The sequence below is a fragment of the Bombina bombina genome, chromosome 12 (assembly GCF_027579735.1).
Source record: "Bombina bombina isolate aBomBom1 chromosome 12, aBomBom1.pri, whole genome shotgun sequence".
NCBI classification, from domain to species: Eukaryota; Metazoa; Chordata; class Amphibia; order Anura; family Bombinatoridae; genus Bombina; species Bombina bombina.
Genome location: NC_069510.1, coordinates 121,454,873 through 121,473,385, shown reverse-complemented (window position 1 = coordinate 121,473,385; position 18,513 = coordinate 121,454,873). Strand labels below are relative to the sequence as shown.

General features: G+C 39.2%; 1 protein-coding gene across 3 annotated transcripts in view; it reads left to right on the top strand.

Annotated features, from left to right (window-relative positions):
• Positions 1-18,513, top strand: part of ZER1 (zyg-11 related cell cycle regulator) — a 112,928-nt gene that overhangs the window by 81,956 nt on the left and 12,459 nt on the right. For all 3 annotated transcript variants that reach the window (XM_053695733.1, XM_053695735.1, XM_053695734.1), the window contains exons 12-14: positions 844-959; positions 9,716-9,904; positions 10,531-10,628. In XM_053695733.1, coding sequence (XP_053551708.1) covers positions 844-959; positions 9,716-9,904; positions 10,531-10,628 — 403 coding nt within the window. The remainder of the gene's footprint in view (positions 1-843; positions 960-9,715; positions 9,905-10,530; positions 10,629-18,513) is intronic.

Below are 18,513 nucleotides of genomic sequence, written 5' to 3'. Positions count from 1 at the left end.
TCATCCTATAGCAAGGCAATGGCACAAATCAGGCTATGACAGAATTACCTTAGAAGAAAAGAACAAGACGTTAAGGCTTCAAATCAACCTTTAGACTTAATACCCATCAAGCTGGGTTGGGATAAACTGGACAGAAGGGTGAAAGCAGACAACACATGCAACATATTTGTGGGATCTACTGCAACAGTTTTTGGAACAAAATTTAATTTCCATTGTAGTAAGAATGCCACTAGTGTATCTGGCTCTTATACGGTATCTGCTAACAATGTCTTTATTGATGAGTCAAAAATTTAGATTACATTTTGTTAAAGGGACACTCAAGTCAAAACTAAGTTTTTATGATTCAGATAGAGCAGCGATTTTTAAACAACTTTCCAATTTACTTCCATTAGCAAAATGTGCAGTCTTTTTATATTTACACTTTTTGAGTCACCAGCTCCTACTGAGCATGTGCAGGAATTAACAGAATATACGTATATGCATTTGTGATTGGCTGATGGCTGTCACATGATACAGGGAGAGTGGAAATAGAAAAGAAATCTACTACTCATGTGAAGTTCAGACTAAGTGCTATTGCATTGTTTTTTTATCATGTGTTTGTTGTTTGTGCAAATCTAGTATGTATTTACTGGTCCTTTAATCATAACAATGCCATGATTCATTTTCTATCTCCATTTGTTTGTGCTTTCATTTAAAAGTACATTGAGACTTTAAACTGTGTAAAATGGAGGTGTTGTACAACTTTTGACTGATAGTGCAGTTCTTTTGCTTGAGTGCTAGCGTGTGATGATTGCAATGCCACTGTAATCGTCTTTTTACCTTTTCTACCTCTGGTAACTTTAGGAATTTCCAGAGAAGCAAGAACTTCATCGCAACATGCTCGGGCTGCTGGGAAATGTAGCAGAAGTGCGTGAGCTACGTCCGCAACTGATGACCTCACAGTTCATTACAGTTTTCAGGTAAGAGTATTGCACAGATATGATTTACAAGGGCAGCAAGCTAATGCATTTATATATTCATACACACTTTTCTCCAACATAGGTGTGTCCGGTCCACGGCGTCATCCTTACTTGTGGGATATTCTCTTCCCCAACAGGAAATGGCAAAGAGCCCAGCAAAGCTGGTCACATGATCCCCCCTAGGCTCCGCCTTCCCCAGTCATTCTCTTTGCCGTTGTACAGGCAACATCTCCACGGAGATGGCTTAGAGTTTTTTGGTGTTTAAATGTAGTTTTATTGCTTCAATCAAGAGTTTGTTATTTTAAAATAGTGCTGGTATGTACTATTTACTCTGAAACAGAAAAGAGATGAAGATTTCTGTTTGTAAGAGGAAGATGATTTTAGCAACCGTTACTAAAATCGATGGCTGTTCCACACAGGACTGTTGAGATGAAGTAACTTCAGTTGGGGGAACAGTGTGCAGACTTTTACTGCTTGAAGTATGACACATTTCTAACAAGACTTGGTAATGCTGGAAGCTGTCATTTTCCCTATGGGATCCGGTAAGCCATTTTAATAACAATTTATAAAGGGCTTCACAAGGGCTGTAAAGACTGGTAGACATTTTTCTGGGCTAAAACGTTTGTTTTATAAGCATGTTTAATGGTTTATTTCTCTGAGGAGTTGTTTTTATCTGGGTATGTTGGTAATAAAAACGGCAGGCACTGTTTTGGACACCTTTTTCACTGGGGGCCTTCTCTAGTCTTAGGCAGAGCCTCAGTTTCGCGCCACTAATGCGCAGTTGTTTTTTGGGAGTCAGAGCATGCAGATGCATGTGTGAGGAGCTCAGATACACTGAAAAAGCGTGTTGAAGGCGTCATTTGGTATCGTATTCCCCTCTGGGCTTGGTTGGGTCTCAGCAAAGCAGATACCAGGGACTGTATAGGGGTTAAATGTAAAAACGGCTCCGGTTCCGTTATTTTTAGAGTTAAATCTTTCAAATTTGGTGTGCAATACTTTCAAGGCTTTATGACACTGTGGTGAAATTTTGGTGAATTTTGGACAATTCCTTCATACTTTTTCGCATATTCAGTAATAAAGTGTGTTCAGTTTAAAATTTAAAGTGACAGTAACGGTTTTATTTTAAAACGTTTTTTGTACTTTGTTATCAAGTTTATGCCTGTTTATCATGTCTGTACCTTCAGATAGACTATGTTCTGTATGTCAGGAAGCCAAAGTTCCTTCTCATTTAAATATATGTGATGCATGTGATAGTGAAAATGATGCCCAAGATGATTCCTCTAGTGAGGGGAGTAAGCATGGTACTGCATCATCCCCTTATGTGTCTACACCAGTCTTGCCCACACAAGAGGCCCCTAGTACATCTAGTGCGCCTATTATTCTTACTATGCAACAATTAACGGCTGTAATGGATAATTCTATTAAAAACATTTTAGCCAAAATGCCCACTTATCAGCGAAAGCGCGACTGCTCTGTTTTAGATACTGTAGAGCATGAGGGCGCAGAGGATAATGGTTCTGACTTGCCCTTACACCAGTCTGAAGGGGCTAGGGAGGTTTTGTCTGAGGGAGAAATTTCAGATTCAGGAAAAATTTCTCAACAAGCTGAACCTGATGTTATTACATTCAAATTTAAATTGGAACATCTCCACGCTCTGCTTAAGGAGGTGCTTTCTACTCTGGATGATTGTGACAATTTGGTCGTTCCAGAGAAATTATGTAAGATGGACAAGTTTCTAGAGGTCCCGGTGCCCCCCGAAGCTTTTCCTATACCCAAGAGGGTGGTGGATATTGTAAACAAAGAATGGGAAAGGCCCGGCATACCTTTTGTCCCTCCCCCTATATTTAAGAAATTGTTTCCTATAGTCGACCCCAGAAAGGACTTATGGCAGACAGTCCCTAAGGTCGAGGGGGCGGTCTCTACCTTAAACAAACGCACCACTATACCTATAGAAGATAGTTGTGCTTTCAAAGATCCTATGGATAAAAAGTTAGAAGGTTTGCTTAAAAAGATGTTTGTTCAGCAAGGTTACCTTCTACAGCCAATTTCATGCATTGTTCCTGTTACTACAGCAGCGTCTTTTTGGTTTGATGAACTAGAAAAGTCGCTATATAAAGTTACGATAAAGGATAATGTGATATATCAGCGCTAAGATATACCTTAAGCTGTGAGTCACAAAAGGGGTCTAACCAATCCCCTCAAAAATGTATACTAAAAAAGGTGGTAGTGATCACAGCGCCATAAAAAGGCTAAAAAGGTAATTACACACAAGTATGATAGATTTAAAATTATATTTATTTGGTGTAAAACAATGGAGGTTAAAATCTCCTAGGAAGATTTTAAAACAAATAAAATAAACTAGTAATCTTTAGAAATATTAGCTGCGTTAGCAACAATGTTACCATAACATAACATAAAGTAACTCAAAATGATATTGGAAATAATAATGTAAAACTCACATTAGTTTTATTAGACCCTGTCCCAAAACATATGGATTGGAATGGGGTATAATTAACCTCCCGTTAAACACGGTGGGAATAACTAAAAATGCAGAGCTTGATGGTACTGTTCTTTAGGCTACGAGACTGATAAATAGGGTGCTAAAAATAGGAGCACGGTATATATCAGTGGAGCTATGGATCCATAACAGTGTGGCAGCCGCAGTTAGGATTCAAAAGAGGGAGTGCTTGACAAACGCCGCACTCGATTGAGAATCTTTAACACTAACCCCTTGTTACAAGGGTAGCTGCGGTACCAAAAGGAAATATATATATATCATAAATACGTAATTATGTATCACAAGCTGGTAAATATATACTGAAGAAAAATCATAACAAGGGTGTCAGCAATCTGTGCAACACTTCAATTAGAATACAAGTGCAACTTATTCTGTGCAAATGTAAAAATCAATACATACAATAAAAAATCAATACATACAATAAAATTCCAAAAATGACAGTGTCAATCCTATATGATAAAAGCAAATATGTGAAACAATGAGTGAGTGACAAGTAGTAAGTGTAAAATTGGGTAAAAAAAAACAATATCACATAAAAAAATCACATAAAAAGTCGTGCGTGAACGCTAAAAACTGTGCGTGAACGCTAAAAAACTTTAAATGAATTCCTGACTTGTTAAAAAATGTATATATAACGATCCAAAAAACGTTCGTGGTGATATAATGTTAGTGAAAAAAGAATAAATCCCTTAAAAATAGAAAGTACAAAATGCCAATGTCAATTTATCCAACAAGGTGATTATAAGTAAAATCTTATTCCCTGTGAAAAAACTTGTTACAATTGCTGGTGAAGGATCGTCCAAAGGAATCCTTTTGGGGATCTCAGCTGGGTCTGTGAGGTATCGATGTGCCCTAAAAACAAAGATACAACATAGTGTAGCCGAATTTCCAAAAAAGAATAATCAAAAAGATGCTTACCAATGTTGTCTACGCGTTTCGGTCCATACAAGACCTTTTTCAAGACTGATTCATTGGTAAGCTAAGCATCTTTATATAGGCCTACTGATTGTTTGACCGGAAATGGCTGAATTTACTTCCGGTTTTCGATATTACTTATAAGACAATTTATAGTAATATCGAAAACCGGAAGTAAATTCAGCCATTTCCGGTCAAACAATCAGTAGGCCTATATAAAGATGCTTAGCTTACCAATGAATCAGTCTTGAAAAAGGTCTTGTATGGACCGAAACGCGTAGACAACATTGGTAAGCATCTTTTTGATTATTCTTTTTTGGAAATTCGGCTACACTATGTTGTATCTTTGTTTTTAGGGCACATCGATACCTCACAGACCCAGCTGAGATCCCCAAAAGGATTCCTTTGGACGATCCTTCACCAGCAATTGTAACAAGTTTTTTCACAGGGAATAAGATTTTACTTATAATCACCTTGTTGGATAAATTGACATTGGCATTTTGTACTTTCTATTTTTAAGGGATTTATTCTTTTTTCACTAACATTATATCACCACGAACGTTTTTTGGATCGTTATATATACATTTTTTAACAAGTCAGGAATTCATTTAAAGTTTTTTAGTGTTCACGCACAGTTTTTAGCGTTCACGCACAACTTTTTATGTGATTTTTTTATGTGATATTGTTCTTTTTACCCAATTTTACACTTACTACTTGTCACCCACTCATTGTTTCACATATTTGCTTTTATCATATAGGATTGACACTGTTATTTTTGGAATTTTATTGTATGTATTGATTTTTTATTGTATGTATTGATTTTTACATTTGCACAGAATAAGTTGCACTTGTATTCTAATTGAAGTGTTGCACAGATTGCTGACACCCTTGTTATGATTTTTCTTCAGTATATATTTACCAGCTTGTGATACATAATTACGTATTTATGATATATATATATTTCCTTTTGGTACCGCAGCTACCCTTGTAACAAGGGGTTAGTGTTAAAGATTCTCAATCGAGTGCGGCGTTTGTCAAGCACTCCCTCTTTTGAATCCTAACTGCGGCTGCCACACTGTTATGGATCCATAGCTCCACTGATATATACCGTGCTCCTATTTTTAGCACCCTATTTATCAGTCTCGTAGCCTAAAGAACAGTACCATCAAGCTCTGCATTTTTAGTTATTCCCACCGTGTTTAACGGGAGGTTAATTATACCCCATTCCAATCCATATGTTTTGGGACAGGGTCTAATAAAACTAATGTGAGTTTTACATTATTATTTCCAATATCATTTTGAGTTACTTTATGTTATGTTATGGTAACATTGTTGCTAACGCAGCTAATATTTCTAAAGATTACTAGTTTATTTTATTTGTTTTAAAATCTTCCTAGGAGATTTTAACCTCCATTGTTTTACACCAAATAAATATAATTTTAAATCTATCATACTTGTGTGTAATTACCTTTTTAGCTATATAAAGTTACCCCTTATGAGGAGATTATGGACAGAATTCGTGCTCTTAAATTGGCTAATTCTTTTACTCTAGACGCTACCCTGCAATTAGCTAGATTAGCGGCGAAAAATTCAGGGTTTGCTATTGTGGCGCGCAGAGCGCTATGGCTAAAGTCTTGGTCAGCGGATGCGTCATCCAAGAACAAATTGCTTAATATTCCTTTCAAGGGGAAAACGCTGTTTGGCCCTGACTTGAAAGAGATTATTTCAGATATCACTGGGGGAAAGGGCCATGCCCTTCCTCAGGATAGGTCTTTCAAGGCTAAAAATAAGCCTAATTTTCGTCCCTTTCGTAGAAACGGACCAGCCTCAAGCTCTACACCCTCTAAGCAAGAGGGTAATACGTCTCAAGCCAAGCCAGCCTGGAGGCCCATGCAAGGCTGGAACAAAGGTAAGCAGGCCAAGAAACCTGCCACTGCTACCAAGACAGCATGAGATGTTGGCCCCCGATCCGGGACCGGATCTGGTGGGGGGCAGACTTTCTCTCTTCGCTCAGGCATGGGCAAGAGATGTTCTGGATCCTTGGGCTCTAGAAATAGTCTCCCAAGGTTATCTTCTGGAATTCAAGGAACTACCCCCAAGGGGAAGATTCCACAGGTCTCAATTGTCTTCAGACCACATAAAAAAAAGGCATTCTTACATTGTGTAGAAGACCTGTTAAAAATGGGAGTGATTCATCCTGTTCCATTGAAGGAACGAGGGATGGGATTCTACTCAAATCTGTTCATAGTTCCCAAAAAAGAGGGAACATTCAGACCAATCTTGGATCTCAAGATCTTGAACAAATTTCTAAGGGTTCCATCGTTCAAGATGGAAACCATTCGAACAATTCTTCCTACCATCCAGGAAGGTCAATTCATGACCACGGTGGATTTAAAGGATGCGTATCTACATATTCCTATCCACAAGGAACATCATCAGTTCCTAAGGTTCGCGTTTCTGGACAAACATTACCAGTTCGTGGCACTTCCATTCGGATTAGCCACTGCCCCGAGAATTTTCACAAAGGTACTAGGGTCCCTTCTAGCGGTGCTAAGACCGAGGGGCATTGCAGTAGTACCTTACTTGGACGACATTCTAATTCAAGCGTCGTCCCTGCCACAAGCAAAGGCTCATACGGACATTGTCCTAGCCTTTCTCAGATCTCACGGGTGGAAAGTGAACGTAGAGAAAAGTTCTCTATCACCGTCAACAAGAGTCCCCTTCTTGGGAACAATAATAGACTCCTTAGAAATGAAGATTTTTCTGACAGAAGCCAGAAAATCAAAACTTCTAAACTCTTGTCAAGTACTTCATTCTGTTCTTCTTCCTTCCATAGCGCAGTGCATGGAAGTAATAGGTTTGATGGTTGCGGCAATGGACATAGTTCCTTTTGCGCGAATTCATCTAAGACCATTACAACTGTGCATGCTCAGACAGTGGAATGGGGATTATACAGACTTGTCTCCAACGATACAAGTAGATCAGAGGACCAGAGATTCACTCCGTTGGTGGCTGACCCTGGACAACCTGTCACAAGGGATGAGCTTCCGCAGACCAGAGTGGGTCATTGTCACGACCGACGCCAGTCTGGTGGGCTGGGGCGCGGTCTGGGAACCCCTGAAAGCTCAGGGGCTTTGGTCTCGGGAAGAATCTCTTCTACCGATAAACATTCTGGAACTGAGAGCGATATTCAATGCTCTCAGAGCTTGGCCTCAGCTTGCAAAGGCCAAATTCATAAGGTTTCAATCAGACAACATGACGACTGTTGCGTATATCAACCATCAGGGGGGAACAAGGAGTTCCCTGGCGATGGAAGAAGTGACCAAAATAATTAAATGGGCAGAGAATCACTCCTGCCACTTGTCTGCAATCCACATCCCAGGAGTGGAAAATTGGGAAGCGGATTTTCTGAGTCGTCAGACATTTCATCCGGGGGAGTGGGAACTCCATCCGGAAATCTTTGCCCAAATAACTCAATTATGGGGCATCCCAGACGTGGATCTGATGGCGTCTCGACAGAACTTCAAGGTTCTTTGCTACGGGTCCAGATCCAGGGATCCCAAGGCGGCTCTAGTGGATGCACTAGTAGCACCTTGGACCTTCAACCTAGCTTATGTGTTCCCACCGTTTCCTCTCATTCCCAGGCTGGTAGCCAGGATCAAACAGGAGAGGGTATCGGTGATCTTGATAGCTCCTGCTTGGCCACGCAGGACTTGGTATGCAGACCTGGTGAATATGTCATCAGCTCCACCATGGAAGCTACCTCTGAGACAGGACCTTCTTGTTCAAGGTCCGTTCGAACATCCGAATCTGGCCTCACTCCAACTGACTGCTTGGAGATTGAACGCTTGATTTTATCAAAGCGAGGGTTCTCAGATTCTGTCATTGATACTCTTGTTCAGGCTAGAAAGCCTGTAACTAGAAAAATCTACCATAAAATATGGAAAAGATATATCTGTTGGTGTGAATCTAAAGGATTCCCATGGAACAAGATAAAAATTCCTAGGATTCTATCCTTTCTTCAAGAGGGTTTGGAGAAAGAATTATCTGCAAGTTCTTTGAAGGGACAGATTTCTGCTTTATCTGTTTTACTTCACAAAAAGCTGGCGGCTGTACCAGACGTACAGGCTTTTGTTCAGGCTCTGGTTAGAATCAAGCCTGTTTACAAACCTTTGACTCCTCCCTGGAGTCTCAATCTAGTTCTTTCGGTTCTTCAGGGGATTCCGTTTGAACCCCTACATTCCGTTGATATAAAGTTATTATCTTGGAAAGTTTTGTTTTTTGGTTGCAATCTCTTCTGCTAGAAGAGTTTCAGAGTTATCTGCTCTGCAGTGTTCTCCTCCATATCTGGTGTTCCATGCAGATAAGGTGGTTTTGCGTACTAAACCTGGTTTTCTTCCGAAAGTTGTTTCTAATAAAAATATTAACCAGGAGATAGTCGTGCCTTCTTTGTGTCCTAATCCAGTTTCAAAGAAGGAACGTTTGTTGCACAACTTGGATGTAGTTCGTGCTCTCAAATTTTACTTAGCAGCTACTAAGGATTTCAGACAAACATTTTCTTTGTTTGTTGTTTATTCTGGTAAAAGGAGAGGTCAAAAAGCAACTTCTACCTCTCTCTCTTTCTGGCTTAAAAGCATTATCCGTTTGGCTTATGAGACTGCCGGACGGCAGCCTCCTGAAAGAATCACAGCTCACTCCACTAGGGCTGTGGCTTCCACTTGGGCCTTCAAGAACGAGGCTTCTGTTGATCAGATATGTAAGGCAGCGACTTGGTCTTCACTGCACACTTTTACCAAATTCTACAAATTTGATACTTTTGCTTCTTCTGAGGCTATTTTTGGGAGAAAGGTTTTGCAAGCCGTGGTGCCTTCCATCTAGGCGACCTGATTTGTTCCCTCCCATCATCCGTGTCCTAAAGCTTTGGTATTGGTTCCCACAAGTAAGGATGACGCCATGGACCGGACACACCTATGTTGGAGAAAACAGAATTTATGCTTACCTGATAAATTACTTTCTCCAACGGTGTGTCCGGTCCACGGCCCGCCCTGGTTTTTGATCAGGTCTGTTGAATTATTTTCTCTAACTACAGTCACCACGGTATCATATGATTTCTCCTATGCATATTCCTCCTTTACGTCGGTCGAATGACTGGGGAAGGCGGAGACTAGGGGGGATCATGTGACCAGCTTTGCTGGGCTCTTTGCCATTTCCTGTTGGGGAAGAGAATATCCCACAAGTAAGGATGACGCCGAGGACCGGACACACCGTTGGAGAAAGTAATTTATCAGGTAAGCATAAATTCTGTTTTTTGTTCTTTTGTCAGCAACCTCTTAGAGAGCAAGGCGGATGGCATTGAGGTGTCGTACAATGCCTGCGGTGTGCTGTCACACATCATGTTTGATGGCCCTCAGGCATGGTTCATTGGAGAACCTACTCGGCAGGAGGTGGTGGATCGAATGTGGGGGGCTATCCAGAGCTGGGACCTCAATTCCAGAAGAAACATTAACTACAGGTCAGAATGTGAATATACCCAGATTAATCAAACATTACAGAAATCATCTTGATACGCACACACACACAGTACCTCCAATGAAATATATTACAAGAGTAAATTGTAAGCATTTTTCAAGCAGGTGGCTATTGTGGTTGTTTCCAATAAAATGTCAAAACATTAGGAATGATTTACTTTGAAACAAAATAATGTATTATTGGTTAGACTCATTGCATTGTCCCAGTTATATTTAAATATACACCTAAACCAATGAAATGCTCAATTCACATGATTTTCTTTAGATCGTTTTCCCTTAAAGGGGACTAGAAACAAACAATAGGTTTTTGCTTTTTGATAAACTCGTGTTCCTGAATAAACAGATGTAGTGTTGCCGTACATGCGTGGGTGTCCCTCTCCACCAGTAAACCAGAGATAGTTGTTCTCATCAGCCAGTAGGAATTAGTAGGAAGTACAAACCCAGTACTGCAGTATTCATTTCTGTTTAAATGTAAACTGTTTTGTACTTGAGATGTTATATTTTTGTTCTGCTGCTCTTTTATCTGTATGGCAGAAAACATTTTTTGTACCAGGCCCCTTAACCACAGGAGTTCTTGACGATGAGCCAGTTTCTCGCTTTCTTCTTGTAGGTCATTCGAGCCAATTCTTCGGCTCCTTCCTCAGAGCGTCGCCCCTGTTAGCCAGCACTGGGCAACGTGGGCTCTATATAACCTTGTGTCTGTATATCGTAAGTATCTCAACATGCTAAAAGCACATTCTCGGGGGTAATAATTTTTGTTAAACCAGACAGATTTACTTTAAACACCACAAATAAGTGTTTAAGCTGCCAGTTAACTACACATTTCGCTAAACTTCAGGGCTCTCCTGTTTTATGTACAATATAAAGCAGAGTGTCCTACACTTTCAATGAATAATGCTGCCGCGCTAAACATTGCTCAAGTTGTGAGTTGTTAAAAATAAAAAAGTTAGCACGACTTGAAACCTGAAGTAAAGTATTAGGATTAAAATAAAAGTATCACAAAACACGTTAAATATATTAAAATATTACACTCATACATATATTAACATATTAAGTGTAAAATATTATTGAAATAAATGTATAAAAAGTGTTTTAAAGATATATGGTACATGTCAAGGTGTTTGACTGAGAAGGGCTCAAAAGTGTGTGTGTATGTGTGTGTATATATATATATTTCTTTCATGTAATTAGCAAGAGTCCATGAGCTAGTGACGTATGGGATATACATTCCTACCAGGAGGGGCAAAGTTTCCCAAACCTCAAAATGCCTATAAATACACCCCTCACCACACCCACAATTCAGTTTTACAAACTTTGCCTCCGATGGAGGTGGTGAAGTAAGTTTGTGCTAGATTCTACGTTGATATGCGCTCCGCAGCAAGTTGGAGCCCGGTTTTCCTCTCAGCGTGCAGTGAATGTCAGAGGGATGTGAGAAGAGTATTGCCTATTTGAATGCAGTGATCTCCTTCTACGGGGTCTATTTCATAGGTTCTCTGTTATCGGTCGTAGCGATTCATCTCTTACCTCCCTTTTCAGATCGACGATATACTCTTATATATACCATTACCTCTACTGATTCTCGTTTCAGTACTGGTTTGGCTATCTGCTATATGTAGATGAGTGTCCTGGGGTAAGTAAGTCTTATTTTCTGTGACACTCCAAGCTATGGTTGGGCACTTTGTTTATAAAGTTCTAAATATATGTATTCAAACATTTATTTGCCTTGACTCAGAATGTTCAACTTTCCTTATTTTCAGACAGTCAGTTTCATATTTGGGATAATGCATTTTTTGATTTATTCATTTTTCTTACCTTCAAAAATTTGACTCTTCCCGGTGGGCTATTAGGCTCGCGGGGGCTGAAAATGCTTCATTTTATTACGTCATTTTTGGCGCGGACTTTTTTGGCGCAAAATTCGAAGTTACGTCATTTTTTGACGTTATTTCGCGCCAAAAATGTCGGCGTTCCGGATGTGGCGTCATTTTGGCGCCAAAAGCATTTAGGCGCCAAATAATATGGGCGTCGCTTTAGTTTCAATTATTTAAGTCTCATTTTTTATTGCTTCTGGTTGCTAGAGGCTTGTTATTGGCATTTTTTCCCATTCCTGAAACTGTCATTTAAGGAATTTGATCAATTTTGCTTTATATATATGTTGTTTTTTCTCTTACATATTGCAAGATGTCTCACGTTGCATCTGAGTCAGAAGATACTACAGGAAAATCGCTGTCAAGTGCTGAATCTACCAAAGCTAAGTGCATCTGCTGTAAACTTTTGGTAGCCATTTCTCCAGCTGTTGTTTGTATTGATTGTCATGACAAACTTGTTAAAGCAGATAATATTTCCTTTAGTAAAGTACCATTGCCTGTTGCAGTCCCTTCAACATCTAAGGTGCAGAATGTTTCTGATGATATAATAGATTTTGTTTCTGAATCCATAAAGAAGGCTATGTCTGTTATTTCTCCTTCTAGTAAACGTAAAATCTTTTAAAACTTCTCTCCCTACAGATGAATTTTTAAATGAACATCATCATTCTGATTCTGATGACTCCTCTGGTTCAGAGGATTCTGTCTCTGAGGTTGATGCTGATAAATCTTCATATTTATTTAAAATGGAATTTGTTCGTTCTTTACTTAAAGAAGTACTAATTGCTTTAGAAATAGAGGATTCTGGTCCTCCTGATACTAATTCTAAACGTTTGGATAAGGTATTTAAAGCTCCTGTGGTTATTCCAGAAGTTTTTCCTGTTCCTAATGCTATTTCTGCAGTAATATCCAAAGAATGGGATAAATTGGGTAATTCATTTACTCCTTCTAAACGTTTTAAGCATTTATATCCTGTGCCGTCTGACAGATTGGAATTTTGGGACAAAATCCCTAAAGTTGATGGGGCTATTTCTACCCTTGCTAAACGTACTACTATTCCTACGTCAGATGGTACTTCGTTTAAGGATCCTCTAGATAGGAAAATTGAGTCCTTCCTAAGAAAAGCTTATCTGTGTTCAGGTAATCTTCTTAGACCTGCTATATCTTTGGCTGATGTTGCTGCAGCTTCAACTTTTTGGTTGGAAACTTTAGCGCAACAAGTAACACATCGTGATTCTCATGATATTATTATTCTTCTACAACATGCTAATAATTTTATCTGTGATGCCATTTTTGATATTATCAGAGTTGATGTCAGGTTTATGTCTCTAGCTATTTTAGCTAGAAGAGCTTTATGGCTTAAAACTTGGAATGCTGATATGGCTTCTAAATCAACTTTACTTTCTATTTCTTTCCAGGGTAACAAATTATTTGGTTCTCAGTTGGATTCCATCATTTCAACTGTTACTGGTGGGAAAGGAACTTTTTTACCACAGGATAAAAAATCTAAAGGTAAAAGTAGGGCTAATAATCGTTTTCGTTCCTTTCGTTTCAACAAAGAACAAAAGCCTGATCCTTCATCTTCAGGAGCAGTTTCAGTTTGGAAACCATCTCCAGTCTGGAATAAATCCAAGCCAGCTAGAAAGGCAAAGCCTGCTTCTAAGTCCACATGAAGGTGCGGCCCTCATTCCAGCTCAGCTGGTAGGGGGCAGGTTACGTTTTTTCAAAGAAATTTGGATCAATTCTGTTCACAATCTTTGGATTCAGAACATTGTTTCGGAAGGGTACAGGATTGGTTTCAAGATGAGACCTCCTGCAAAGAGATTTTTTCTTTCCCGTGTCCCAGTAAATCCAGTAAAAGCTCAAGCGTTTCTGAAATGTGTTTCAGATCTAGAGTTGACTGGAGTAATTATGCCAGTTCCAGTTCCGGAACAGGGGATGGGGTTTTATTCAAATCTCTTCATTGTACCAAAGAAGGAGAACTCCTTCAGACCAGTTCTGGATCTAAAAATATTGAATCGTTATGTACGAATACCAACGTTCAAAATGGTAACTGTAAGGACTATCTTGCCTTTTGTTCAGCAAGGGAATTATATGTCCACAATAGATTTACAGGATGCATATCTGCATATTCCGATTCATCCAGATCATTATCAGTTCCTGAGATTCTCTTTTCTGGACAAGCATTACCAGTTTGTGGCTCTGCCGTTTGGCCTAGCTACAGCTCCAAGAATTTTTACAAAGGTTCTCGGTGCCCTTCTGTCTGTAATCAGAGAACAGGGTATTGTGGTATTTCCTTATTTGGACGATATCTTGGTACTTGCTCAGTCTTTACATTTAGCAGAATTTCATACGAATCGACTTGTGTTGTTTCTTCAAGATCATGGTTGGAGGATCAATTTACAAAAAAGTTCTTTGATTCCTCAGACAAGGGTAACCTTTCTGGGTTTCCAGATGGATTCAGTGTCCATGACTCTGTCTTTAACAGACAAGAGACGTCTAAAATTGATTGCAGCTTGTCGAAACCTTCAGTCACAATCATTCCCTTCGGTAGCCTTATGCATGGAAATTCTAGGTCTTATGACTGCTGCATCGGACGCGATCCCCTTTGCTCGTTTTCACATGCGACCTCTTCAGCTCTGTATGCTGAAGCAATGGTGCAAGGATTACACGAAGATTTCTCAAACAATATCTTTAAAACCGATTGTTCGACACTCTCTAACATGGTGGACAGATCACCATCGTTTGATTCAGGGGGCTTCTTTTGTGCTTCCGACCTGGACTGTAATTTCAACAGATGCAAGTCTCACGGGTTGGGGAACTGTGTGGGGATCTCTGACAGCACAAGGAGTTTGGGAATCTCAGGAGGTGAGATTACCGATCAATATTTTGGAACTCCGTGCAATTTTCAGAGCTCTTCAGTTTTGGCCTCTTCTGAAGAGAGAATCGTTCATTTGTTTTCAGACAGACAATGTCACAACTGTGGCATACATCAATCATCAAGGAGGGACTCACAGTCCTCTGGCTATGAAAGAAGTATCTCGAATTTTGGTTTGGGCGGAATCCAGCTCCTGTCTAATCTCTGCGGTTCATATCCCAGGTATAGACAATTGGGAAGCGGATTATCTCAGTCGCCAAACGTTGCATCCGGGCGAATGGTCTCTTCACCCAGAAGTATTTCTTCAGATTGTTCAAATGTGGGAACTTCCAGAAATAGATCTGATGGCGTCCCATCTAAACAAGAAACTTCCCAGGTATCTGTCCAGATCCCGGGATCCTCAGGCGGAGGCAGTACATGCATTATCACTTCCTTGGAAGTATCATCCTGCCTATATCTTTCCGCCTCTAGTTCTTCTTCCAAGAGTAATTTCCAAGATTCTGAAGGAATGCTCGTTTGTTCTGCTGGTAGCTCCGGCATGGCCTCACAGGTTTTGGTATGCGGATCTTGTCCGGATGGCCTCTTGCCAACCGTGGACTCTTCCGTTAAGACCAGACCTTCTGTCACAAGGTCCCTTTTTCCATCAGGATCTGAAATCCTTAAATTTAAAGGTATGGAGATTGAACGCTTGATTCTTGGTCAAAGAGGTTTCTCTGACTCTGTCATTAATACTATGTTACAGGCTCGTAAATCCGTATCTCGAGAGATATATTATAGAGTCTGGAAGACTTATATTTCTTGGTGTCTTTCTCATCATTTTTCTTGGCATTCTTTTAGAATACCGAGAATTTTACAGTTTCTTCAGGATGGTTTAGATAAGGGTTTGTCCGCAAGTTCTTTGAAAGGACAAATCTCTGCTCTTTCAGTTCTTTTTCATAGAAAGATTGCTATTCTTCCTGATATTCATTGTTTTGTACAAGCTTTGGTACGTATAAAACCTGTCATTAAGTCAATTTCTCCTCCTTGGAGTTTGAATTTGGTTCTGGGAGCTCTTCAAGCTTCTCCGTTTGAACCTATGCATTCATTGGACATTAAATTACTTTCTTGGAAAGTTTTGTTCCTTTTGGCCATCTCTTCTGCCAGAAGAGTTTCTGAATTATCTGCTCTTTCTTGTGAGTCTCCTTTTCTGATTTTTCATCAGGATAAGGCAGTGTTGCGAACTTCTTTTGAATTTTTACCTAAAGTTGTGAATTCCAACAACATTAGTAGGGAAATTGTGGTTCCTTCATTATGTCCTAATCCTAAGAATTCTAAGGAGAAATCGTTGCATTCTTTGGATGTTGTTAGAGCTTTGAAATATTATGTTGAAGCTACGAAATCTTTCCGTAAGACTTCTAGTCTATTTGTTATCTTTTCCGGTTCTAGAAAAGGCCAGAAAGCTTCTGCCATTTCTTTGGCATCTTGGTTGAAATCTTTAATTCATCTTGCTTATGTTGAGTCGGGTAAAACTCCGCCTCAGAGAATTACGGCTCATTCTACTAGGTCAGTTTCTACTTCCTGGGCGTTTAGGAATGAAGCTTCGGTTGACCAGATCTGCAAAGCAGCAACTTGGTCCTCTTTGCATACTTTTACTAAATTCTACCATTTTGATGTATTTTCTTCTTCTGAAGCAGTTTTTGGTAGAAAAGTACTTCAGGCAGCGGTTTCAGTTTGAATCTTCTGCTTATGTTTTTCGTTAAACTTTATTTTGGGTGTGGATTATTTTCAGCAGGAATTGGCTGTCTTTATTTTATCCCTCCCTCTCTAGTGACTCTTGTGTGGAAAGATCCACATCTTGGGTAGTCATTATCCCATACGTCACTAGCTCATGGACTCTTGCTAATTACATGAAAGAAAACATAATTTATGTAAGAACTTACCTGATAAATTCATTTCTTTCATATTAGCAAGAGTCCATGAGGCCCGCCCTTTTTTTGTGGTGGTTATGATTTTGTATAAAGCACAATTATTCCAATTCCTTATTTTATATGCTTTCGCACTTTTTTGTCACCCCACTTCTTGGCTATTCGTTAAACTGAATTGTGGGTGTGGTGAGGGGTGTATTTATAGGCATTTTGAGGTTTGGGAAACTTTGCCCCTCCTGGTAGGAATGTATATCCCATACGTCACTAGCTCATGGACTCTTGCTAATATGAAAGAAATGAATTTATCAGGTAAGTTCTTACATAAATTATGTTATATATATATATACAGGTGGCCCTCGTTTTACAACGGTTCAATTTACACCGTTTCAGAATAACAACCTTTTTTTCCAGTCATGTGACTGCTACTGAAAAGCATTGAGAAGCAGTGCATTTATTAAAATAGCCAGTAGGTGGAGCTGTCCGCTTGTGTTGCAGCAAAGCCAAGCAAGCTGAAATTATTCAGTTTAACCAGACCTGAGCTATCGAGCAGATTTCAAAGGAACAAGATCTTCCTGTCTATAAATCAGTCCAGATTGGAATACATAGAAAGAACTGTTTGCAGAAAAATGCAAGTGAAGTCTGTGTTGTGTGATAATTGTATTATGTTTATAATGCTGTTTAGCAAATGTTTTTATTCATTTAACTTAGTTTAAGTATATATTTTGTGTTGTGTGATTATTTTATTAGGTTTATAATGCTGTTTAGCATTTAAAGTCTTAATTTCAAAGCTTTAAAAATAATGTATTAGGTGTTACTTATGACAATATTGAGAGGGGCCTGGAACCTATCTCCCTCACTTCCCATTGACTTCCATTACAAACTGGGTTTCAATTTACAACGGTTTCAATTTACAACCATTCCTTCTGGAACCTAACCCAGGCGTAAACTGAGGGCTACCTGTATATATATATATATATATATATATATATATATATATATATATATATATATATATATATATATATATATATATATATACTGTAGCCAGGATGTGCACTCTCACCTTCCATCATTCAAACTTTACATCTCCTTTTTTGTATCACTTGTGTCTGAGGAAGGGGATGTAAAGTTCCCGAAACGTTACACTTGTCACAGTAAATTTGAATTTTGAATATCCAGTGAAATACACATGTAGTGTACACAGTCCCCCCCGCAGCAACTGTCCAGTTAAAAAACAGTACCTCAATCATTTAAATTTCAAACATATATCAACAGAAATGATCTATTAAAATCATCACAAAAAGAATATAGCATCACACACATATAATACAATACCAAACCTATCTATAGTGAAATATATCCGGTACTAAAACAGATCTAGGGTAACCATTTAGACTCAAAGATTGGACCCATTATCCAACTTACGGAATGTGCGGTTCTGATGTGTCCCCCTTGATGACATCACTACCACGGACTCCGTGGGTGTCTACGTGTCTGTTGGTTTGGGGAATGATTGGTGCGAGTTGTAGGCAGTGTGGGATTGCTTACATCATAACAATAGATATAAACATATAGGTAGGTTCATGCTGATTTTGTATAAACAAGATGTTTGGAGTTGGGTTTACCTATACACACATTTTGTATATTGATATACAGTACTGTATCTGCTGATATATATGTTAACAATTTAAATGAATGAGGTACTGTTTTTTTTACTGGACATGCATTGGGGGCGGTGTTCACTACATCTTTATTAAGCACCTGTGCATTGCACCTTATTTGTCTGAGGAAGGGGTGAAGGCACCGAAAACGTTTGTGTGTGTGTATATATATATATATATATATATATATATATATATACTGCAAAATAGATCCGCACTCACTGGACTTTAAATAACAAAACGTGGTTTATTGTTGTGATGTTTCGGGGGATCAAACCGTCCCCTTCA